The 26,503-nt window shown below is 40.1% G+C and overlaps 1 protein-coding gene across 1 annotated transcript in view; it reads left to right on the forward strand.

The window, feature by feature from the left end:
* The first annotated feature begins 390 nt into the window (after positions 1 to 390).
* Positions 391 to 26,503, forward strand: part of LOC104927373 (heterogeneous nuclear ribonucleoprotein C) — a 38,329-nt gene continuing 12,216 nt past the window's right edge. Inside the window, exons 1-2 of the mRNA XM_010741440.3 lie at positions 391 to 600; positions 5,670 to 5,745. Of these exons, the coding sequence (XP_010739742.3) occupies positions 579 to 600; positions 5,670 to 5,745 (98 nt within the window). The 5' untranslated portion in view covers positions 391 to 578. The remainder of the gene's footprint in view (positions 601 to 5,669; positions 5,746 to 26,503) is intronic.

Below are 26,503 nucleotides of genomic sequence, written 5' to 3' on the forward strand. Positions count from 1 at the left end.
CAGAATGCCTCTTAATTAATACATAAATAAAATCCCTAATTAATACATAAAAACCCTTGTTAATGTGCTCAGGTGTCATTTAGTTTTTTTTGTCTGAGTGTATAGTCTATGGCTGTATACATTGTCAGTGTGAAGTAAAGCAAGGGCACAGTTGTCTCTTTAGGATCCTGCTCTCCGGCACAAGTATTAGGATGCACACACACTTGCACACAGCTTCCTCTTCGCCTGGCTGGAATTTGTAAGCCCTGAGCTTCAGCCAAGCTCCTGTTGCTGAGGGGGAACCAGCTGCACACTCATCCAATCCTCCTGCTAGTTCTCTTGTTAATGGAACAGTCCACTGCACCCCTGTCCATGAAGGCATTTGGTACAGTCCGTTGGTGCTTCTCTTTCTGGTTTGTTACTGACTCAGTAGTATCAAAGCCAAACGACAGCCTGAACACACACACACACACACACGCATACGCACATACATATAGCAAGAGTGAGGACGTTTAAAAGAGTGAGTTGTAAGAGAGAAGCAAAGAAATCCTCGGTTAGCCTCTCTTCTTTCAGTCTCCTTGTTGTTTGGCATCCCTGATATGACCCTGTTCAGCCCGAGATGTGAGTATACCCCTGTGTGTGTGTGTGTGTGTGTGTGTGTGTCTACGCATGTGTTAGTAGATGTTTGCATGCAGCACTGTGTTACAGAAAGACAATATTTTCCAGTGTCTCTCTTTTCTTTTTTTTGCTCCCCTTCCCCCCCCATCCTCTGCCTTTTCCCTACAAGCCGTTCTCTTTATACTCAGGCTGTATTTGCTAGTATGTACTTCATCTGGAATCCCAGGTTCCCCTCTCACTTTTGCCTAATGGATGTTTATTTATTTATTCTGTCTTTCTCTGTACCGACACATTGATCCAATCAGATGGTGGTTTGGAAAAGGAAAGGGTATGATATGAACACTGTGATGCATCAAGAGGTGTTTCTGTCAACTTCATGTTCAGCTGAATAGCATCAAAACTCAAGCTGTCTTGTTACATTGGCAAGGTCAGCACTTACTCTCTGGGCATAAAGGTTTGTGAGACAGAAATGTCCAACGGCTTAATTATAATAGTAGTCCACCGGTCCTCTGGTGATAGGCTAAAGTATTCATTTTGTTTTCTTTGTCTTCAGCTGTACAATCAAGAGTGCACCTCTTTTGGGAACAATTCCTAATCAGGGCACTTTTACAGACATGCAGGCAACACGCCCACACCTCCTCACAACTTCCCACTCCACTCACAAAGTGATATGTCTTTTGGGAAAGTAAAGGCTTCGGTAGAGTTCAGTACAGACTGAAAAAAGCACAGTGAAACAGTAAAATTGTCTCTGTGATGTGGGATGTTTTCATGGTCTGTAACCCGGATCATGTGTAGTCATGGCACCGCTGTATCTCCCTCACTGTAACGCAAGAGTTTTCACTTGCCTCCTTTTTTGCTGTGGTGTATTGATCCAACCTTTCTTTTTGGCATACACCAGCATCCGACATCTTGACATCTATTCATCTTAACCTTCCCTATCTTTTCTGCTTCATCTTCTTCTTTCTTTGTCTGTAGTGTTAAAAATCCATGTTTAACACTGACAGTAATGCCTGTGATGACATTGCATTTAGCCCTGAGTGAGGAAACTAAAGCTCCATGGTTGCTGCTTGGCTCTTGAGTCTGACCTGAGGTCAGTTGCAGTGCAGGAAATGGGAAAGAGGCAACATGGCATGGAGTGTGGAGGAGTAAGAGGCATGCATGCTGTGCTTTTACATCCACATTTGACAAACTACCCTCTCTTACTAGGGTGCCACAGACTGTGGCCTGATTAATAAACATTGTGGTAAGTGAGGACTAAAAAGCTGTGCGTATTTAAGAGAAAACTAGCAGAGAATGGCCTCTTGATCTGGAAAATGTTTTAAACATTAGTCAAAATACAGACCAGTATGCAAGCAGAAAATGTGACAGCATGCAGATGATCTAATTAATTTGAGGTTTGAAGCAAAATACAACTGAAACAACCTTTGTCATATTTGAAGAGTGAAACAAACTCAAGTGAAAAAATGTGTAACCAACAAAATGATTCTCATTTTGTCTCTTTGTGCCACTTTATAGCAACAACAGAGTTTTATCTTGACAACTTTATTCTAAGATAAGATAAGAAAAGCGTTAAGCTTTTAGAAAGGTCATTACCAATTAGACTGAAAGAAGTGGCAATAATAAAAGGAAATATAAAGAAAACAAAAAAAAACTGCCAAGGTATGAAATTGTTTCCAAAACCTGCCAAAGCAAAGTGAAATCAATTTTGCAGTCCCAGTTGTTCTAGCAACCAATGATTGTTGCAGAGACGTTCAGTTATAATTGCTCAATTGTATTTTTGGGTAGAATGTTTGAGAAAATAAAGATGTGTGAGCAGGATTACAAAACATTGTGTTTTTTTCGATTGCTGAAAACCTTTTATGTTTTCACCTTGAGCATTTTAGAGCATTTTAGATATTAAATTCAAGGATGCATTCAATTCATCGCATGAAAATTTGATGAATAAAGGGTTAACATGAAATGATGTAAGACGATGGAAAATGTAGTGATATTTTTATCTGATCATGTTATTATCACTTATCACACTGAAAGCGCACAGATTAGTGGTGGAAGGAAATTACGTTTTCTTATGCAAATTACTTTGTTAGCTATTTTAAGTTATGCTGATGCTTTTCCACACAGCCAGAATGATGGCAGCATGCGTGTTGGTGAATGTAATTATGTGGCTGTGAACATAAAATGCATGATGTGCACAAAACACCTTGTGGTCCATGACTGTCTCAGTGTTTAATTCTTGAGGTTTATGGTTGTATGCATGGATCACCTGAAGCCTAACTAGAAGTAATATTTAGAAAAAAGAGAGAAAAAAGCTGACAGAGAAGTTGTCTCTATTAGAAGTTGTATAGAGCGAGTACAGAGAGTTGAACTCACAGGTTCATACAAAGCAGCCTTCCTGGAGGTACAGTAGGGGAGAATTCAAGGACACTTCAGTAGGGCGGATGCTGACTGACTAGGGTCTTCAAAAGCTGTCCAGTCAGCTGAAGCACTCACCACTTTCCTGCCTCCTGTGGAGATTCAGAATAATTCAGAATAAGAAAATGTTTTCCACGTTGTTGCTGTGTTATTTTGTTTCCAGGTAGTGTGATAAGCCAGCTCCTAGTTTGGCTCGGTATGAAGCGACAGTCTGGCACTCTCACTTGCGTTGATGCAAAATACAGTGACACACTGTAGACTGTGGCAAAGGCTGAGGCTTTGTTAATACTCATTATGGCTGATTGTGTGTGACCTTGATGTGATCTCCAGTGCGATTTGCACCTATTTTACAAACAAGCTGTCTCTGATATTATACTGCTGTTTGCTTTCCATATCATCTAACCATACTTTTTTTTTAGTTGGACACTCTTGGGCTTGTCCCAGGTCCAGCTGGTCTGTAGTGACAATAATGACTTCCCCGACAATGTTATTATGAAATGTGCCCATGATAAAGAAACTATCACCATATAGGTATTTCAGACATGTACAATAATTATTCATTAAAATAATCTTTCAAAAATCAAGAATAAGTTCTCTATACACAATTCCGTAATTCTGTCATTTTCATTTTTATAGACATCGCAGATGTACAAAGGCGTGAACTGTTTTTTTGCTTTTAATGAATATTTATGTTAGAGTCAAATGTTTTTCTTCACTTTTTTATAAGATAAAACTGAATTATAATAAAGATTGAAAATATTTCCTTCGGAAGAAAGAACAAAAGACAAGAAATAAATAAGAAAAAATAAAAAAGGAAAAAAGCATAAATGAGAAACAAACACCACAAGAACAACTATCAATCACCATTATCATTGCATTTATCATTGCCACAGTAAACATAACTACTGAGCATAATGTCGGTTATTACTGCAGACGTGCATTAAATGGTATTTATATCAGCCTCTGTATTTAAGCAGCTAAGTACAGGGGAAGAACCAAGAAAACAAAAGGAGGGAAAAGACATCATAACAACTGTCAGGACTATGGTCATCATCAATGTGCTATCGTTTAAATTAAATACATCTCATTTACAGCACCAATAAACTTTACAAAACTGCTAAAAAGCAGAACAGCTCAGAGTTGTGTGACAAAGGAAGGAACTTTTTATTTGCACAAATTACCACAAACACAACATTTTACAAGATACGAGCTTCAAGCTAAATACATCCATACATTTAACAAAAACATGTATGTTTGTACATGCATGTGTGTGTACATGTGAAATCTATACCGGAAAAGTCGCATATAGGATTTTGTTTACCAAATAGCAGCTTGATTACCACCTGAGGTGTTGCTGCTGTGGAGCGAGACAACTGTGCTCAGCAGCATCCACCACTCTCTTCCTGTGTAATGGCTCCTCCATGCAGTCAATCATACAGCCGTCATGTTGCTCAGCAAACATATCATAAAACTGAGTTTTGTTTCCCTCTGACGTACAATCACTTTATCTGCAATCTGTGTAGATGAGGAATTATGTTCATACACATCAATCTTCTCATGAGGTGTCAATCTTTTGTCATCTCAGTGGAGGAAAATGAAGTTACTGTGACATGAAAATACTACACTGCTGTATGGAAAGTAAAGGTGGCCGATATGTAATCACAGGGCAAACACATATATTATGAAAAGTCAGTATTATTCTCCTGTATATTGCCTCTTTTATTTTATTTTGCATTCATTTCCTGTCATATATTCCTGTGTGCATGCGTGCAAGCTCAGGAAAATCATAGTTAAGGTGTCAGCAGCAGGGGCCAGTTCCTCACCCACAGAGACACTGTTGGCTGCAGAGAAGCCATCCAGCAGGTCACTGTATGACTATAAACTGTCAGAAAATTATCGCTGCTGTGGGAGGTAAAAGCGCATACACGTGTCTAAATTTCCTTTCACACATTCAAACTCATACTTAATTAATTGTAGCTTCCAGCCATTTGACAGTCACGCTGTGTGAGTCTATGTGCAGCTGGCCCAGTCACACTCCATTCACCACCCATCTGTCCATGTCAGACCGGCCTCCTCTCCTCTCCTCCTCTTTTTACTCCTTCACTTTCTCTCTCTTTTACACTCACCTTTGGTAAATCACTGCTGAGCCACAACCAACATGAGCAGTGAGCTGTCGGCATATCCTGTAATCAAGATGGCTCATGGTTAATTAGCCCATTGGACCAGTGTGTGTGTGTGTGTAAGAGGTGTTTGCAGGAGAGACATACAAAGACAGACAAAGATGGGATTTGGCTTTTGAGACAAGTCTAAAGCTGCACCAGGTTTTTGATGTACGCTTGCAGGCGACAGACAAAAATGGAGGTGAACAGCTGGCTTGGAGTGGCAGAAGCAATCAACGGAGAAAAACAGCAACTGTCAGTCTTAGCCTGCCCTTTAGTCATTACTATGTCAAATGATGGCGACAGTTTAGGTTGATTTTGCTCAAATGAAGAGTAAACTTGGGTGTGGGATATATAAGCAGACACTGTCTGGGGTTTGCAGGTTTGTCATTCATCTGAACACTCTTCTCTGTGCTTTGTATCCCTGCTGTGTTGTGTTGTGTTGTGTTGTGTTGCTATTTGCTGTATTACTTAAAGTTAATCAGTTTCTTTTTCATACAGACATGAGCATGAGTGGAGAGTTGAAGACCAGCCGTTCCAGGGCAGCAAATAAGAGGGCCAGCAACACTACTTATGGGTGAGTATGACACCCCCACACACACACACACACACAAACAGACACACTCCCTCCCCCACACTCAGAGATAATCATGCACTCTATTATTTTCTGTAGCCCTTTATCTGTAACTCAATGGCTGCACCTCAGCGCAATCAATGCAGCATTATTCGTTATTAGCTTCATACCAGCCGTGTATGTAAGCTGCTATTGATTTTGGCCAGAGGTGCTGTCTCCATCGGTCAATGTTTTGATCTATCTGTTGATGTAGTGCACACATATGATTGGAGCTGATTACTGTTTATTGCTGGCGGTTCAATACAGGACCATGGAGCTACACTTGCATTAACTGTGCACTTAAATAGCTGGTGAAGGGAATAGAGGGCAGTGGGAGAGATGACAGTGTGTGGGCTTGTTTAAATTCATTAATTCCTTCATTACTCTTACCACCAACTCTCTCCTTGAACTGCATCTTACTCTGGCTGCAGTTCTGTAGGCTTCAGCTCCTCTAATGAGCATAACCCACTCTGTGTGTGAAGTGTGAGTAGATTCACATTGCTTAGGTCGTACCCTCACTACTCTGACAACACATTTTCACCTACATATGTCCTCTGGAAGTTCATATATTTCCCTTCCCTTGGATGTGGAACCAATAAGCAAGGAGCTTAGAAAAAAAACATCACTTAGAGGTGTGATTCTGTGGCATTGTTTTATGTTTTAATTACTTTGTATTGTTAATGAGTGAACAGGTTGTGATGTAACCTAAAAAAAGGAGCCCTTCCACAGTTCATGATTGCCTATAACAGCCCGAGGACGGATTTATTTGTAAAGGATGGATTTTCCGGGAAAATCCAAAGGACATGATGCCCCCAAGCGTGTGAATGTTAGAAGAAATAGAGTCTGCTCATGTCAACAAAAGACCAGCATCCACTACAACACAGAGTCCAACACAAAGTCCAAACTCAGTTCTGCACCGCATGTAAAATATATTGTGAGATTGTGTTTTTAGCTGGCTAGCATTAGCCTGTGTGTTAATGCAGATGAATTGCTAGCTAGCAAACGTTGCAAAATGCTGTCTTGGGTGGATAATGTCAGATATTTACTCCCAGGTCTGATCTGGTCTGTAAATTGACTGGCTTGCCTTTTGCAGGTTAATTTATTGGCTGGTATTGTGAGGTAGCCATTAACCTTAGCTTGCTTGCTCACTAATGCACTATCCGAGTGTTATAGCTCGCCAAGTTACTTAAGCAACTACCATGATCCATGATACTGACTTATAGGACACACAGTGTTGATTTTAGATAATAAATAGTTAGTTCACTGAACAGCCAAAGGTGTCATCATTAACAAGGGCTTTCTGAATGTTACATGTTAAAGAGGAATCGCAAACATGTCAACTGGATTTAACTGGATCCACAGATGTAAAATTATTAATAATGAAATTGTTGTGAATAGCTGCACTAATACAGGCATGCAAGGCTTTTTTGCTGACAGTGGAAATAGTGAGCATAAAGGTGATCACATTAAAGCGACGGTAAACATAATAAATAATATTGAAATACTTTGCAAGGCATTCACCACAGGACAAAATGCAAAATAGGTAAGCAGTACAAACAAGAAAGGAAATGAATATTAACAGATGTAATAATTGTTAATGTGAAATTGTTTGTCCCAAGTCTAATCAGCAAATCTCATTATTATTCTCTCTTCTGCATAACTGGGACTCCACATTATGTTCCCAACACCACAATAAATGCTGATATTTTTTCCATTCCCGGCACCTCTTTTTCCTCTACTCCTGTTGATTTCATCATATCATACTATATCGTAGTATGTAGAGGTATGAATATTGCAGTATAGGACATTTTACATTATGTCCCCAACGTGTTAATCCAGCTCTCTGCCTGTGCTCCCTGCTCCACTGCCTCTGACCACCTCTGCCTACACCTTAAACCCCCACATGTTATTTGTCCATTCCCCCATGTAGTTATCCAACAGTGTGTGGCCATGCATTAATGAGGTTAGTCATACAACAAGCGCGCACACACACACACACACAGAGAATGACTAACTGCAAATGGAACACACCTGGGGTAACAACCCTGAATATAACCTGGGCCCACCTCACTGTTTACAGAGATGACATGGATTTAAAGCAGACCAACTTGACTTCCTGTGGTCGTTTATGGACCAGACAAGTGGAAGGAACTAAGCTGAGAACCTGTGTTCACACGCAGAAAAGAAAAGGTCTAAGAGTCTATTTTAATTCAGTTGTATTTATACAGCGCCAAAGCATAACAGAAGTTAGCTCATGAGACTTTCCATATGGAGCAGACTGTACTCTAGACTCACCATAATCACCATCTCAGTTTAGCATGCTAATGTTTGCTTAATAGCACAAAACACCAGGTATAGCATAAGGCTGATGGGAATGTCATTAGTTTTGAAGGTATTCACCAAGTTATTACAATTGATCCTGGACAATGGAACCTATGGAAATCCATCAATATTTCTTGAGACATTTCAGTAAAAAACATAAATGACAACCTCATGGGAGCACTAGAGGGAGAACACTAAAGTCATATGATACATTGTCTGGATACCATGAATGTTTGTACCAGGTTTAGTGCAAATATATGTTGAGATATTTCACAGGATAAGTAAAAACTCAGTTAATTTGGATTCATTCTTTGGACATCATTAATGTCTGTACAACATTTCATGGCAATCCATCTAAAAGATGTTGAGATATTTTAGTCTGGATTAAAGTGGGCCAACACACCAACATTACCACGGCACTAGCATGGCTAACAACACATAATAACTATAATAACTGCAAACATAGAAATCTGAAGACAGTATCTGAATGTGTTTTATTCTTTTCATCCGCATAGCACTATACAGATTTTGAGTTCCAGGCAAAGTGAGAGAAATCTACCAATCTGCATGATCACTTTCCAGAAACTACAATACAGCTCACAAATATCATAAAAGTAAATCATGGTGAGACGGCTACCAACAAGCTCTCTACTCCAATAATCCAGCTCTGTGCTGTTGGCAGCACTGTGCCCCGTCTCCTCCCTCCTCCCGCTGTTCTCACAGAGCTGGCCAACAAACACTATTGCCTGTGGCCTAGATTACTTTGCAAGCAAACTTTTCTACTCATGTCTAAGTCGCTAAAGCAGTGTAATCTGCTCATGGAACACCTTGCTGGTTGCCAACATTATTCTACTGTCATTATTACTAGAAAGTTGGATTATGAAGCTCAAAATATGAATATGAATATGAAGCTCACTTTCTATGTACAGTCAAACCCATTAACAACTTTTTTTTTTGTTTCATTAGAGCTAGTAAGGTGTTTTCCCTCCCCTTCCTCTCTTCCCACTGCCACCCTCTCTGCCCAGCCCCTTTGCTCCAAAACGGCCGTGGTGATATAAGGATTTTGTCATCATTTATCGTCCGTGCATTCTGACTGTCACAGGTCACCTCTAGCATTGCATGGCGGGCCCCAGCTGTGGATGGAAGGATGGGATAGAAAGAGTGGGAAGTGTTTCACAGCCCAGATGCTACAGCCGTGGTCTCTGTGCGCTCCAGTGCACTGCTACAAAAGCTCACTGTACTGTGTGACCTGTATAAGGAGGCTCAGGTGCCAGAGGAGGGGCCTCAGTGGTGTTTATGATCTGTGTATATACATACATACATCCCTAATGACTTAATACTAGCTTAGTTTTTTTAATCCACTCCGTTACTGTTACTGAAGAGACATTACTATAAAGACTTCATTATATTAAAAATCCAGCATTTACCCCAGTTCATGACACAAAGTTTAAAGAAAACCACTATACCCAGTCCAACTCTCTTTTCCCTCCCTGATGTTTTTACCAAACTTCTCTGCAATTCTTGTGCACTGATCTTTAGTTTCTCCAGCCTGTGTTCAGGTCATTACAGTGCTCATTTTATTATCTGCTCCATTTTGCATCTCAGTGAAGGGACTGACCTGAACACAGAATAACTGAGCATCTGGTCTCTGGTATTTTCGTCTTCTTTCTCCATGCTCTTCGTTATTTTAATATTCTCTCATCTGTTTTAATTATCAGACGGGCTGGTCATAGAGGAGTTTGAGTTAGGGTGGAAACGATGCAGGCCCATCTGTCATATAGGCTCAAAGAGGCTAACGGGGACGGGACAGGTGGAAGCAACAGGGCATGAACTCTGCAGTTGCCAGCGGAGCAGTGAGTCATGACGTCCTGTCTGTTGTCCTGTCATTTTAAGGGTTAATCTGATGACAAATATTCCAAAGATGAATAAGAGGGTGATAGGAAATAGGTCACATAAGTGGGCTAAAAAGATTGTTCTAGTTTATTCAATTATTTTAGCCATGTGTATTGGTTATGGTAACACTGTAGTCAATTCATTGCTGAGACGAGTCTGATGAAGGAAGACAAACAAACCTCAGGACACGCATGTGTATATAATATATAATATATATATATATTAATATATAGATATATTATATATTATTATATATATATATATATATATATATTAATATATATATATATATATATTATCTATTATCTATCTATCTTAACGTAGGTTAGGACTAGATAATTCCCTATGAACATTTATTAGTGTACCACCATGGACATAAAACAAATTAAAAATTCAAACTCTCAGGGACATAAACATCCGTCACACTTGATGTTACAGACTTTATGTTTTAAATTTGACCTCCCATACTTGCCTCAGTTCTACATGTCATACATCTAGCTCAACGATAATCAGTCTGCTTTCATCATTAGAGCCGAACCAGAACTTCATTCATGAGACTGAGGAGAATGACACATTTCCGCTCATCTCTAAGAAATTATATCTTCATATGAATGCAAAATGCAAAAAAGTGTTCTGCTTCTTTTGCTCTCCACATAGACTTTTTATCTGCATGCAACCCAAGCCCAATCAAACATGGTCATTACTACCATTGCCTACAGATTCTGCATTATATGCAGATATCTGTTTATAGAGATTAGCCATATTGCAAAAACTCTGACAATAAAGGCACAGGTTTTCTATTGAGAATAGATCTGTAAAGCTGCAGCTTTTTTCACTGATCATGTATTTTTAGTCACATCTACCATCATCTCATTTGTTCCCATGCAACACTTGTCACGTATTTTGTCAGATTGTACATGTGTATCCAGCCTGAGGCTCGGCTGGCTGACATCTGTAAAACGACCACGAGCAATGAAAACGCAAAGGGCAAACGGAGGCATTCTGCTGTGAGGAAAGCAATGTCGAAGTTCACCCGTTTTTATGAACGACCTCTATCTGCTGGACATATTTCTGTGACATCACTCTGCTTGTCACAACACAGTTGACTGCCAGCTGTGATGACACCCACCCACAGCTAAATCTGTACACACAACATCCTGATCGTCTTACAGTTTAAAACATTGAAAAGGAGTGATTCAATTCATGTTTATTTATTGTCAGTCGGAGAAAATAGCATGTTGTTACCCCCTATTTATTTTCAAGTGTGAATGTTAGGTTAGGTTTACCACCACATATATTTTCTCTCAGGGTATAAAAGTAGTTGTCCTATGTTTGCTGACTTGCATTTATTGTAGCAAGTATTTAATATATATTCATGAAATCAACAAATAAAAGAAGGACAGGGCAAAATACAAATAGACAAAATGCAGCATGACTTTAGTTTGGGTTGTTCATTTGTTGTATATTCAAAAACACTACTCCAGTTCACAGTAATGAGTTCCACAACATGTAGTTTCTCCTCACAAATAGCGAAATCATTCTTTTTATGTCTGCACCTTGGTAAAATGAAGTTAAATCAAGTGTGGAGAGGTTTCTAAGCTTTGTGTGTCAGTGTTTTCATGTAGAGTAGCAATTCTTTTCATGTCAGACACCATGTGGCCAGTCAGGTCCTCTGACTGATATGCATGAAACCTGTTCATGCTCGGTGCATGGCTCACTACCAGCTCAATACAGCAAGAATCTGTGTGTGGTGTCACATAAATCTATAAACCTTTTTTTTCTTGTTGGCAATGGAAGCAGGCAAAGCTGATTCAACAATGGTGAATACCAGTGGTCAAAGTCTGCAGATACCTATTGCTTTGGAGAAGATTGTTGTGAACGTGCGCGGTCACAGACATGCAAGCTTCTGTTCAAATGTGCATGATCTGGTCTATTTTTGAACAAAAAAGTTTTGATTGAGATCACAGACATCTTTCAAGTTGTGTATACTTAGACTTAGACTTAGACTTAGACTTCCTTTTATTGTCATTCAAGTATGCACACGTGTATACAGAACGAAATTTCGTTGCATTTGGCTCAGCGCAGTATTTAAGTATATACAATTTTTTAATAAATAAAAATAAAATAAAATAATATAATATAAAAAAAGAATATATATAATAAAATAGGAATAGTAATAGTGTACAGCATCATTTACAGATCTACAGTAGTGCAAGGTAGGTGGTGGGAGAGGGTATAATGTCCTTATTAAAAAGTTTACAGTTCAGCTGTCTGATGGCCTGGGGTACAAAGCTGTTACAGAACCTGGTGGTCCTGCACCGAATGCTGCGGAACCTCTTTCCAGAGGCCAGCAGGGAGAACAGTCCATGATGGGGATGTGAGGAGTCCCTGCTGATGTTTACGGCTCGGGCCATGCAGCGCTTCTGTGCAACATCCTGGACAGTGTACTGCACACTCACTTCAATTATACAGAGTTAGTTGCTGATTTGATTTGTTTTAACATCAAAACAGAGACCCTCCCCTACGGCATTTCTTTTCAAACACCTAAACTGGAATTGTAAAATGTACCACTTGGTCATGTACGCACACATGTATGCATTTATACACACAACATGTGTTTTTATTAAGATAGGGGACAATTATTTCAGCATTTAGCACAACTATCAAATGTGCCTTTCAACACCATGGAAAGCATGAATACAGCTTTTTTGTTGCTGGGTACTCTAAGGAAGAAGTAAACCTCCTGAAGGTTCAGCATGACAGCCAACAGTTGGCATACAGACAGGCTCTGTCAGAAAGAGCAAGCGTCATAGCCTATGACTGAGGTCAACAGCAGCCTTGACACGACATTAACTGACACACTAACGGACTAATCAGTGTTGAATTCAGATCTGTGGTGTATTGTTATTGTTTTTATATTGGTTTAGGTAGTAACCAGAGGGACAGAACATGATAAATGTATATGTAAGCACTGAAAAGAAGTATAATCTTATCGTTATTTTAATTATTACCCATCCATTTTCTATTGTGCTGCTAGTCTATCCCAGCTGACTTAGGGCAAGAGGCTTTGTGTTGCCAAGTTGTCAGTGCATAGCAGATAGAGACAAACAACCATTCGCACTCACATTCGCACCTGTGAGCAGTTTAGAGTCACCAATTAACCTATTGAATTGGTGACATTCTTACACGCCGTGTGAGCTGGAGGGTGACCACCATTGGCAAGAAAGTGTATAGCCAAGGTGTCATTTTTTCAGCCCACTAACTATTCATCAACGCATACTGTACCTTCCCCTTCCACTTCAGCCTCAATTTTACAATGTAACTACCATTGTTTTTTTTTTCACTCTGTCTTTTGTCGGCTTTCTCTCTGCATGGATGCACAGATGATATGCCGTCCGCAGTCCATTCCTGGGAGAGATGAGTGGGGCTGTACTGTAGGTAAAGGTCAGTGCAGTCAGAGGTGGATGTACTGTTGGGGGAAAAAGGTCACTCTGTGCAAAGGAGGGAGGAGATTGAATCTGCTGGTTTCAGGGCGCCTGCCAAAGCCTTTAAGACAGCAAAGAACAACTGAAGATGTGTGGATAGAAAGAACTGGTTAGTAAGAAAGAGAGAGGGTTTCTGTAGACATGATGTTCTGCGGAGAAAAGGTCATGAGTCAGTGGTGGTGACACCAATAGCTCAGGGCAGGATAGCAAGAATGACCACGATCACATAACTGAGAAAATAAAAATATTTCTAGCCATTTCACTATGTGTGTGTGTGTGCTGGTTTATATCCATATATTCTGTAGCTGTGTGCATTACCAAACCAGATGAGTTATCTCTTCTGTCCTGCAGGCTTATCACTCTACAGGGGTCGGTCGCTCTGCTAATGAAGTCATCTCTATCCATACTGCCTTCCCAGTGGTTGGAGGAGGAAAGTAAAGGAAGCAGGAGGGAAAGGAAGAAAAGGGAGCATGAATAAGGATTGATGCAAAAGCGTGAAAGGCACACGGGGTGAATACAGAGTAACAACAGTACAGAGGACAAGTGTGAAACAATTGAAAGAGAGAGGAGTAGATAAGAGGGAAAATGCAGATAGAGAACGAAATAACAACACTCAGGGAGAGTGAGGGGTGAAGAAAGCAAAGGAGGGAAAGCAAGTGAGCACTGCACTGCGTGTCATTGGCCCCCTGGCGTGAACAATCCATCTCAAATTGATCTTCCAGCTCGGCCCAGCAGGGCATTCTGAATCAATCTCAAATTGATCTCTGTGCCAGAGGTCGGGAAAACTAGCAGTGGAGCTTATCAGAAATATAGTGGTGCTGGGAGGATCTGACAGGGAAACTTATCACACTGCACAACAGGAAATGGGCTCTGAGCCCCCGGGGCAGCAAGAGGACGAGCCTTCTCCCTCTACACACACACACACACACACACACACACACACACACACACACACACACACACACACACACACACACACACACAGGCACACACAGATTCAATGTCTCTTCGTGTACCTAACACAACCATATACTGACACATGCTCCCCAGTGTTCAGCACAGTACAGAAAAGATATACTGTGCATAGACACACACTGACAAACACGCACAAGCTCACACACCCCCCCCCCACACACACAAACACACATCAGTACACACCTAGAGGCTACGTCAAAAAATAAAAAAGTTTGTAAGAGCACAATATGTCAATATATTTTAAGTTAGACAGGTGAGATTTGAGGCCTGGAGCTTTTAATGACTTATAACACATTTAATGTGTCCTCAGCAAGGCTGCGTGAAAGGCCTGAGGAAGGACGATCAATACCGACTTGCATTCCTCAGCTTAGAGGAGCTACTTGCCTCTCCAGGCTCAGTTAAAAATAAAAACCATATAAACAATTGTTCAAAAGTGACGTTTACCACAGAGTCTTTTTCTGGAAACACTTAGAAAATCTAGTCTGGCAGTGTAGGAACTCTTCACGAACATGCCATCAGCTTGCCACAACTGGCTGCTGATAGTTAACTTCTGTAGAGTGAGGTGAGCTGTTATTACTGTCTACTGACAAATGTTCCCACTGTGGACTTTGCAGTGCCTTTTCTCACTTTTCATGGCTGCTCAGGTCACCAGATTGAAGCTGACAGCAACTTTACAGAGCACCGCCAGAGCTGAGAACACACAGAAAACAAGGCTGGTCTGTTGTGCTGGCTTGCTGTAACATTATATACACTTATCTCGTGCAGTCGATACAATTTTGAATACTTTCAGTAGAAGAATGTGGCCTCTATCTATTTTTTTTTTCTCTCTCTCTCTGGCCGCTCTGGAGCTCCATAGAAAACTATCTCAAAGTTAATTTTGATGACAAAAGAGCTGCAGAATGACACAGAGATTGGGCGAGGGGAGAAATGCAGGCAATGAGAGACTACGGGAGTGCAGTGGGAAAAAAAAAAAAAAAAAAAAAAAAAAAAAGGGTGCAAAGAGCAGAGGGGTCTCTTTGAGCATGTCAGCGTTTGGGAGGCAGCAGGAGAGCCTTTTCTTTGGCCTGGACTGGAAAAGCTCTCTGTCAGCACGAAGGGGTAATGGGGGTTAGCAGGGTGAATAGAGGGAGTCAAGATGAGTGTGTGAGTATATTAAAAAAGCGTGTGTGTAGGTACAAGTGGCTGCATGCCCTGAGGAGTATTACAATATATCATTGACCCCAGTGACCCTCAGGACTACAGTGAAATAACCAAGCACATATACTGTACATGTATGCGCTCACGATACAAAATAATGGGATCCAGTCTCTAGAAACATGCATATGAGCATTTAGTGAATTTAATATAAAAGGTTTGGTTGGCAAAAATGTACAAAGATCGCATAGGAGGAGAAAACCAGCAACCACCCCTGTATTTGGCTGCCACACAGCAAAGTCAGATGTTGATTTAAAGGCAGATCATTAAGTGGATTTCCTGTTGTGGCTTTGGTCTGGTGCACAAGCACCAACTTATGTTAATTAATGCTTGAGCAAAAACAAGCCAGATCTTTTTTTTTTTTAACCTTTTGGCCTCAATGAGCGACACACACACACCTCAGAGTCACCTCCCTGCTGTTTTACACTCAGTCATTCAGTCAAACCTGTGATGCCTACCAATGAATGACCTTCAAATACACTGACACACCTACCCAACATCCTGGTGTTTTTATATTATGTAGAGGCTCCTCTCTAGACCTTTTTTGCGGTGGCTGTTTTGACTTCTCGTAGTAGGAAAAGCACAGATGAAACAAATTCAGTTTTAAAAAAAAAAGAATGTATGTTGTTGTAAATGTTGTATAAAGCGTTATGTGGCTCCAGTGGGAGTCTGATAAATGTCCTCAAGTGAGTTAATGTTGGTTTGGTCTGAAGACTAGAAGTTTGAAAAAGAAAAAGTCTGTGGGTGTGGATGTAGAAGAAGTGAACTTACCTCTGCAGCTTGTTCTTCATCTCTGCTCGAGGCTAAGTTATCCATTAGTATAACACACCTGAATCTCTGACTGAACTGTTGATTTGCCTTGTAGGCATCGTACTGTGTGTCAGGTTTTGACAAGGAAAAAGACTATGTGGAATAAAAAAGATGATATCTTGCGTTCTGCTGCATTGATTTTTATACTTTAAACTATATATTTTTTTAAACTACCTATGGTGAGTCAGACAATGTTATAGGAGGGTAATGCTAAAGTAATGTTTTAATGGATAAAATAATGAAATAAAGTCCGTTAAATGAAACACCCAACAATTAAAGATACTCCATCACAATGATTAAAAATCCAGTATTCCAATCCATCAGTCCAGCTCATTGCCGATTATGACCTTGTACAACCCGAGCTAATAAAATAATAGCTAGCATGATATAACAGAATGAAAAATGATTTGATGGTAACAAATTTGCGTTGACTCACTGTAAATATCATCATATCTCTCAGTGCTTGGACCATCCTAATTTAAATAGTGTCCTCACTCAGAAAGTCTCAAGTTTAGATTGGTCGTTGCAGAAAAATGAGCAGATAATTGTGAAATGTGTGCACATTATCATATTCACTATTAGTGAAAGTAATCACTATTTTCATCATCATATCCTCCACAAACCTGGGACAGAGCCTATGTAAGCATTCATTTCTGCTGCGTTACTCTTGGATCTCCTTTAACTTCCCCACTTTTTTTCCCCCAGTTTTTGTCTGAGCTATACAAACACACGTGTCTTAAATTGGACACTTGTCTCTCTCCTTTAACACATTTTAATATATCTGCCTCTTACAATCTCTATCCTAACAATAGAGGGAGGTTGGTGACTTAGCATTGCTAACGTTAGCTGAGGTTAAACTTTTGTCCGGTGAGGATCGCAGACTGCAGTCTGAGGTTGACTCTGTAAATGTCAGTCCTGTCGATCACAGTTAAAACCACAGTCAGCTCTCATGAGGGCCTTTCTGAATGGCAGCTTATTATTTGCCCTAGATTTCCCCTAAATGTTCAGATTCTGACTCGCCGTCCAAGGGGAAAGCTGGATTTGTTTGCTCCATGACTGGATGACATAGTCTAACTAGACACAGCGACTCACACACACACTCAGAGCTTCTGTATCTTTGTGACAACGTCTTGTCTTTTTCACTTTCCTTTTGGTGGCGAGGAAAGAAGTTAATTTTAGCTCGGTATACCCATGCTGCTTTGCCCTTCATGCAGTTGAGCTGAAATGACTTTTAGCTTTTAATTCTTCCATAATTTCAGGCCAACTGAATAGTTCAGGACACGGAGACGAGGCAGGGGTTTGACAGAGTTGAAAAGGCTGGAAGGATTAATTACTCCAGGCATCCCTGTGTAACCTTATAACTTTGCGCTCTAAGTTGGTTCTGACGGGGATAGTCGCCCCTCTTAGAGAAAGTGTCTTGATATCTCTGCTCCTCGCGCTCTTTATGGGAAATGGGTGGAGAGGAGGGGGTCTCTGTGAATGCCCTGGATGTCACTTGTCACCTTACTGCTGTGTAATGCTGCTAATTAGCACTAAATAGCCTGAACTCTGAAATTTCCAATTACTGCTCTCAGCGAGACCCTGAGCTTTTGATGAATGGCACCAATCTAAAGCAGTTGGCCCTCCTGGAGAGAAGCCACACGTATACAGAGAAATGAATGCACTGTTTCACTAACAGGCAGATGACATGTTAAACAGCTCTTGTTTCCAACAACCTCTCACACCTTTTATGGACTTTCATTGAGAAGACATTTTCAAACTTGTTTTAAAAAATGAAAGTAGCATCGTTTGCTCATTTTGCTGTGTGTTGAGTAGTGTGCAGATGGTCTTAAGTCATGCAGAAGAATTGGACTTATCCCACTCCAAACACTCACACTGCCTCCAGAAGGATTAGGCCACATTGTCAATGGTACTAAGGGGAGCGTGTCTCTATAGCACATAAACATCCAACTAAACCCACACCTATCTACATACTGTATGTATACCCACACCCACATACTCAGAAATCACTGCAGCATACACAAACACAAACATAGATTATTCTGTATGTCTTCTACAGCTTTAGTTTTTTTGGCTCTGTGATTTATTTTTTTTTATCTTTTATTTTTAGCCTTGCTTTGTATTTCTGTATCAAACAGAGACCAGCCAAAATCCAGCACCAGATCAGACTGGATTATAAGTGTTTTTACTGTGACAAAGCAAAACATGTACTGTATTATTCATTTATTCACATCCTGTCCTGCAAGGGTGCTAAATGAGCAATTAATTTAAAAGCTCTTTGGACTTTTAATCACAGTAAACACCTGTAACACCATGTGATTTGAAAGGCAGATTATGTTAATCTTTTGTTTAGACAGTCCGGAGCCATTTACAGTGAGCTCCTCTCCTGTCCTCTCTTGTCCTCTCCTGTCCTTTCTTGTCTTGTGCCCTTTGTCCTCCTCCATACTGTAATGTTAATCATGTTAATGCAACATGGCTGTTTCACTGACATGTTTTGAGTGTTGCAGAGCTTCTGTTCACTCTTTTGAACCTCTTCAGTTGTTGTGAGATCAAAGCACTGCCACGGCGTTTAAAAAACCCTGTCTCTTCTAACATTAATTGTGTCAAAAATATATTTTTCACACACTGACTTACAACGATGCTGTCAGTTTTCCATCACTGGTCGCTGGTAATGATGCTAAAAACACAGGATGATTCATGAGACTCGCTCATTATTTCCAACTGTGGCATTCTTTGGCTGCCCAGTTAATCAAACCAGTAACCACACCACACCCCTCCCTGCCGTGACTGATCCTGCTGTATCAGTCAGGAATGTCCACACCCTGACAGCTGTAGGGGGATCTGACTCATTGCTCTCTCTGTCGCCGTCCCCGTTGTCTCTTTAACAAACGCTCCACTCATTCTACCCCCCTGTCACTGTCCTCTCCTCTTTATCCACTCTTGTTTGAGAGCTTTGGCGAGGCGCCATTTGAGTGTTAGTTTACCACTGATGAGTGCAACTCTGAGGGGACAAGAGGGATGCATTCTGATGGACAAATGGACCAGAGAAGAAGAAGAAAAAAAAAACGTTGCTCCTATGGGACAATCTTTATTGAGTCTCCTATTCCCTGATGTGTGTCTGTTGTCTGATATGTCCTCCCTGTTACGCTCCAGCTCTGGTCCTGGCTCCTGTTCAATGCCTTATTGATGCAGCAGCACTCAGTTCCCAGCTCCTCTCTATCAATGCGCTGCTCTTCTGCTCCTCTTTCTGATGGTGTGGCTGCAATCAAACTTAAAGGGCTGTCATCCAGTCAGGGCTACTTCAACTAAAGTGAGGAAGGATGAGTGCAGTCTGACACATAACCCTTATGTACCTCTATTTCTCAGACTGAATAAATTGCTGTGTGCCCATAATGTAACCTTGATGCATGTAGGATATAAATTTATGAGCTCATTGAGTTACCATTGCTCCAGTAGCTCTGATGCTCTGGGCCTGTAGCTGTGTATCATTATCCTGCAGGACATACAGTTCATCCAAATGATGCAGACCAGTGGGGCAAGCCATAATGGATGTCAAGGAGCAGATTACATGGTGATGTGTTATTGATCAGCTACTATTCTACACACACCATTGATTAAAGCAGCGTAGTGTGTGATCGCCTCATGTTAAAGTTGGAAATAATAAAGATGCTCTTTGTCAAATGTTAATTGTCCCTCAGGACGAGTAGTAAAAGCTGACATATGCACGTGTCTGTGGTTATGGGATGGGTATGGATGCACTCATTTTATACTGTGACATTGGTATATATCATAATAATAGAATAGAGAAATATTTTTTACCAGATGGGGAATCCAAATAATGAAAATTATTTTTTAAATTAGAGTTAGCATGTTCTCCCCAAGTCTGCGTGGGTTCTCTTCAGGTACTCCGACTTCCTCCACAGTCTGAAGATATGCACTTAATAGGTTAATTGATGACTCTAAATTGGCTGTAGGAATGTAAGTGTAAATGGTTGTTGGTCTCTATGTGCCGTGCATTTCGCCCAAAGTCAGCTAGGATAGGCTCCAGCCCCACTGTGACTCTGATGAGGATACAGCGGTTATAGATAATGGAAGGATGGATTGCCATTAAGAAAACTATAGCTCATTGATTTGTAATATCACTTCCAATGAAACTAGAAATATTAAAAATATGAAAGTAGAAGTCTTTTACAGCTGACACATATGGTTGAATGCATGTCTTTGTGTGTGTGTGTATATAACACAACAACTAGAGAGGATTGGTGTATGTAACTAACAACTAATTGATATCCATTTTAAATAACAAACAGTTGGGGCGGCGTTTAGCTCAGTTGGTAGAGCAGCCGCAACATGTGCGAAGGCTCAGTCATTGCTGCGGAAGCCCAGAGCTCGAATCCGACTTTTTTCCTGCATGTCATTCCCCGTCTCTCTCTCCCCGCATTCCTGTCACTCTTCAGCTGTCTCTATCAAAAAATAAAAGCTTGAAAAGGCCAAAATAATTATCTTAAAAAAAGAAATAACAAACCGTTTAGCTGTCGTAATTATTGAACGCAGGTCAGTGTATTTAAAGCATCACTCGTGCATTTTGCAGAATACTTTGTGAATGTGAGTAAAATGGAGAGAATAACAGCGACAGTGATTAAATGAAAGGGGAAGAGGGAGTAGATTAGCTCAGCCTGTCCTTAGAGAGCGTCTGAGAGAGAGAACGAGCTGCCAGCACTCCCTTCATCTTCCCCTCCTCCACTATCAAAGCTCCTTTGCTCTCATCTTGATCATACTCACCCTCAACATCCCACGGCCTCTCTTTCTTCTCCATCTCGCTGTCTCTCCTCTAATTGTCATGAAAACAAATGTTTTCCTTGTTTTTTTTTTTCGGATGGCAAGAAGAAAAATCCCACTGCACCGTTTTTACACACAGAAATCCATTTTTTTCTTGACATGCTGTTGTCTTTTTGTGTAGGTGTTGGTTGTATTTCAATGTGTTCTGTCTTGATTATTCTGCCTTGCTGTGTTTTTCTCATATTTTACTAGGACTGTGGATAGGCGGTCATGGTGACACTTCTTTTGTAGCTGAGTTTTTAGGTTTAAGTGAAGATTCTGCCAGGCCATGGAAAATGTTTGTTGTGATTCAACAAGTCTTTCAAATTAAATGGCTAAATACGTTTTTTGTCCATGTCCCCAAGACGACACATAAAGGTATTTTCTGATCTGATGCCACTTCCAACAGGAGGACGAACACCAGTGCAGCTGTTACAAAGCACTGTTTTATGATCTGACTATACAATGGTTAAGGTAGTACTATGGTTTAAAATTAAGTTGGGGGAATCATCATTGTCATGGTTTAAAGAAACCAACATTGAAAGTCAGGAAATAATCGGAAGCTTCCAATGTTTCTGCCTGAGGTTTCCTCTTTTGCTCCGGACAGTGAGGAATCATTATTCCTTCAGCCACAATGTAATTTTTGAACTAGTCTGTATCGTATATGAAATCATATAGTGTCACGGCACAGAGTAAGTGTAAGGCACCATCCAAACTTTATGCTCACATTTTGTTATTGCAAAAAGATTTGCCTTTCAGTATGAACTAATCGTATCATGTTTTCTACTCTCCAGTCTAGCCTCTAGTCTGTTCTAAGGTTTCATCAGCTGGATTTTTATCATATGCCCAAGCACTCCCCTGACTTACGCAATGTAACACCCTCTTTTGACCTTTTTGTTTCTATCACAAAAGATATGGTGCTGAGACTTTAAGGAGCTTGTGGGGTGTGGTTTAGCTCAGTTGGTAGAGCAACCACCCCACGCATGAAGGCTGAGTCCTTGCCGAGGCAGCCCAGGGTTCAAATCCGACCTGTGGCTCTTTCCTGCATGTCATTCCCCATCTCTCTCTCTCTCCCCACATATCTGTCACTCTTCAGCTGTCTATCAAAATAAAAGCTTGAAAGGGCCAAAAAAATATCTTAAAAAAAACAACAAGTACCTTGGTCTGTTATTTAGTCAAGTCCTCCTTTTTTTTCTACCTTCCATCCCATCAGCATATCTCTCAGCTTTACTCCTGCTGCCTTTTTATCCGTGTTTGCCATATAAAAAAGACTACCAAAGCAACCACATATTACAACAAGAAGTGTGCAATAAAATAAGGTTAAACCATCTTAACAGTTTATTGTCTACACTTAGAGACCGGGAAGCTTTCTGCACAGTATGCACAAGTCCATTAAATTAAATGATCTTATACAAGAGGTAATGTACTCTTGAAAGTACAGGTTGTCTTGGTCTCCCTTACCCCTAAATACCACCTGGCATGGCTCTGTGGCGTTGCAGGCGTGATGCTGTTTTGCTCCGTTCTCTACGAAGATTCATATTCCACCAGGAATGTTTCAGATGCTGAACATTTTGCCCACTTTGTTAACTTGATCAGATTTTGTCATTTTCAGGTACTGTAGTACTATTTGATAGTAATTATGTGTGTTTTTTGTTGTTTGTTTGTTTGTTTTTATTTCTAAATCATCTTTGTTAGAAACTGAGCTGCACTGTTTTAAACCAGAGCTGCAGGTCCTTGGTTGAGGCAAGCATATAGAGAATTGCAGTAATCGCAGCATGAAGACACAAAAGCATGGATTAATTTTTCAGCGCTTTAAAGGAGGGAATATGTCTCATCTCTGTATTATTTCTTAACACGAGAAAGCATGACTGAACACAAGTTAATGTGTGAAAACATTGGGACAGGAATTTGAGGACGTAAATCAGCAATGTCCAACTGTTGATACACTATATATATAGACTATATAGACTATTCCTGCAGCTTCTTTGTTTTGTTGCTGTTTATGTTGGAAAACGTGACAAAAATTCATTAGAGCACAGATTTGAAACTGAACAGTTGCATTACACCTCAAGAACATCAAGAAAAAACACCTTTGTATTATTTGTATTATTATATTGGGAAGTATGTGACACAACTTCACTCACAGGCTAACTGCTTTTGTTCATATGAGGAATTATGTGAGGTTATGTTGATGAGTTGCAGAAACAATGGCTATATTAAAGAACACAATTAGGAGTGTATTTTCACTATTACTGTAATGACACTTCCCTACATTGGAACACCTCCATAAGAAACACTACTAGAAGTCTGTGTCTTTACTCAAAGTGTGCTACAAGAATTCATTTTGAAATTTCAGTTAAATCAGGTGTTTTGTCTTTTTTTTTTTTTGCGCACAATGCATCTGTATGCTGATGATACTGCTGATGAAACTTTTTTTGTGTTAATACATAAATAGAATAATACTGGTGTCTTGGTCATTGGTTTAGACCAGGGGTTTTCAAAGTGTGGGATAGTGGGCCTCCCCTAAGAGAACTCAAAGTATATCGCACCAAGAGGTCACACTTCACTTTTAAAGCCCCCTTGTCTTTATGTAAACAACCAGGACCTTTGTGATTGATTCAAACTAAAGCAGAGACATAGCAGGAGACATTAGCAGCGTTTCTTCGCGCTGGAATATAAGTTTTGACCACGAAAGAGCAAAAATAAGACATACTGCATCGTTTTTGTGGATTTTTTTTTTAATACTCTTTGGGGGTAGCTCGCCGAGTTTTCATCGCATCGTGATGAGACACATATCTTTGTAAGATATATTTTAATTTTTTCCCCCGCCGCGCCTCCCCTGAAGTCCTCTGGCGCCCCCCAAGGGAGGCGCACCTCACACTCTGAAAAACGCTGTTTTAGACTATGTGGTGTTCCTAGCACTAGCCCTGTGTCCCAGTTGTGGATTTGTGAAAATGTTCTCACCCCTGCATTTAATATGATCTGTAAATCGAGACAAAACACCCCTCTGTAATTGTCAATAATCTTCCGGTATCTGCTTCTGCTATTTTTAACTTTAACTTGTTGAGTTAAATCTTTATTCTCAAAAGAGAACAAGAAACAGTCAGAATGAAACAGTCTGTTTTTCACTTAATTCTAAATGCAAATGTAAATCTATGACCATCACAATATTTAAAGGAGAGCGAGTGCATGATAGGTGTTAAATTAAGTAACTTGAACAAATTCCTTTTTTATGCTTTACAAATATTTGTACTATGCATGACGAATGATATCAAATTGTTATTCCATTTAATTAATTCCAGGAAATTTTAGTTTATTGCTCACATTGCTTCATGGATTGTGTGACTACAATATGTCTGAGTGTGTACACATCTAATTTTATGCAGTCATGAATATGTACATGTATAAAAAGATCCCTTTGTCATTAGCTTCATGCAAATATAGCTCTTTATTTTGACCATCTGCTATTTTTAGCTGCACTGTTCTCAGTAACTTGTTCATCTAAACTTAGCTCTCTTTCCGAGATTTATTATCCAACGTCAGGTCTATGTTATACTGTTAGTAATTATTGCACTGTATTGAGACTACATTATTTTCAGCGGCGATGTCAGTGTACTGTAACCATACACATTATTAAGCATGGACGTTGTTTCCATCGCCATCTTGGCAGTCTTGCTTCTGCTACCTCCTGGTTAATCTAAATATCAGCAAAGACGTGGATCATCAGTGGATCTGAGGTGGACTGAATGAAGCCTAGTTGCACTATGAAACCACCTGTAACGACACCGCCTGTCAATCAAAGGGGCCACTCTGTTAAATATGGATGAGTCATATGAAAATTCTGACTCAGTACAGTTGTCATGAACGGGGAAATTAGCTATAGAGACCAAAACTGTTTTTTCTACCAGGCTGTAAACATGTTTATTTCTGCTGTGAACTTGGACATTTCATATAGGAGCTTATGGAGATTTTTGTGGACAGCCTCACTGTTCGAGGAACTGCAGTTTTTGGCATTTCTCATTGGCTTCACTTCACAGCCACAGAGGTTGCTGCTTGACAATAACTCACCATAACATAATAGAGTTACGTTTATGGCATTTTCTTTAGATCTGGCAAGAGGTGAAATGCCATTATTTGTACTATAATTTGTATGTTTTATTAACGTCAATATTATTTTAACTGTCCGGTCTGATAACTAAACAAAAAACTGTTGACATCATTGTAAACTGACTGTAAAGAAGTGCAGGACAAAAGACTACAGCAGTGATTATTTATCACCAGAGATGTCACCGTAATCAACAAAACAACAATCTCACATAAAATGTCACTTTGATTCATTGTCAGTGAGATTTAAATTGCATCTGTCAAGGCTCTAAGCTAACGGAACTACATCTCTAATAATTCATCACACACAGTCTCACACACACACATACACCTTTGAGGTGCTTTCATAGATTTAGCTGCTGTGAAAATGATTGTTTTCTGCCTTTGGTGGGGTTGTGTGCATGTTAGAGGAAATCTCTGTCTTTGTCTTTACCTAATGCGCGCACACACACACACACACACACACACACACACACACACACACACCCACACACCCACAGGCATGCTGAGGCTGAGATGATTTATAGCCGGCCATGTCTAATGGATTGCTTTGGCACTTGAGAAATTATGAAAAGAAATTAATTAGCCTTTAGTGACCCTGCTGTCCATCTGAGTCTCTCTCTCTCTCTCTCTCACTCTCACACTCATACTCACACTCACACATACACACATACACACACACACACACACACACACGTATGTATGTATGTATATACACAAAGATACACCACACACACCTACACACCCAGAGATAAACACACACACACTGTGACCCAGGCACTTGGCTGCTCAGTTTGGATGTAATTATGTCCTAAATGGGTTGCGCCTACCTGTCACAGATTTATCGTCACTAAATCTTATTTGTGTCATATCATTATTGTACCATGGTGACATTTTAAATGACCCGACCACCATTACAAAATGAATAACCAAATATTTATTATTCAACATTCAGTGGTTGAACAACAACTAATTCATGTATGTGACCTATACTGTTTACATTTTATAATGAATTCTTAGCATTCATTAAAACCTTTCAAATGATAGTCAATGTATCTTTTGGCATTAATTAGCATATAATAGAGGAGAAATGTAAGAATTTATTTAGCATTATTCGCCAC

Source organism: Larimichthys crocea, chromosome VIII (assembly GCF_000972845.2).
Source record: "Larimichthys crocea isolate SSNF chromosome VIII, L_crocea_2.0, whole genome shotgun sequence".
NCBI classification, from domain to species: domain Eukaryota; kingdom Metazoa; phylum Chordata; class Actinopteri; family Sciaenidae; genus Larimichthys; species Larimichthys crocea.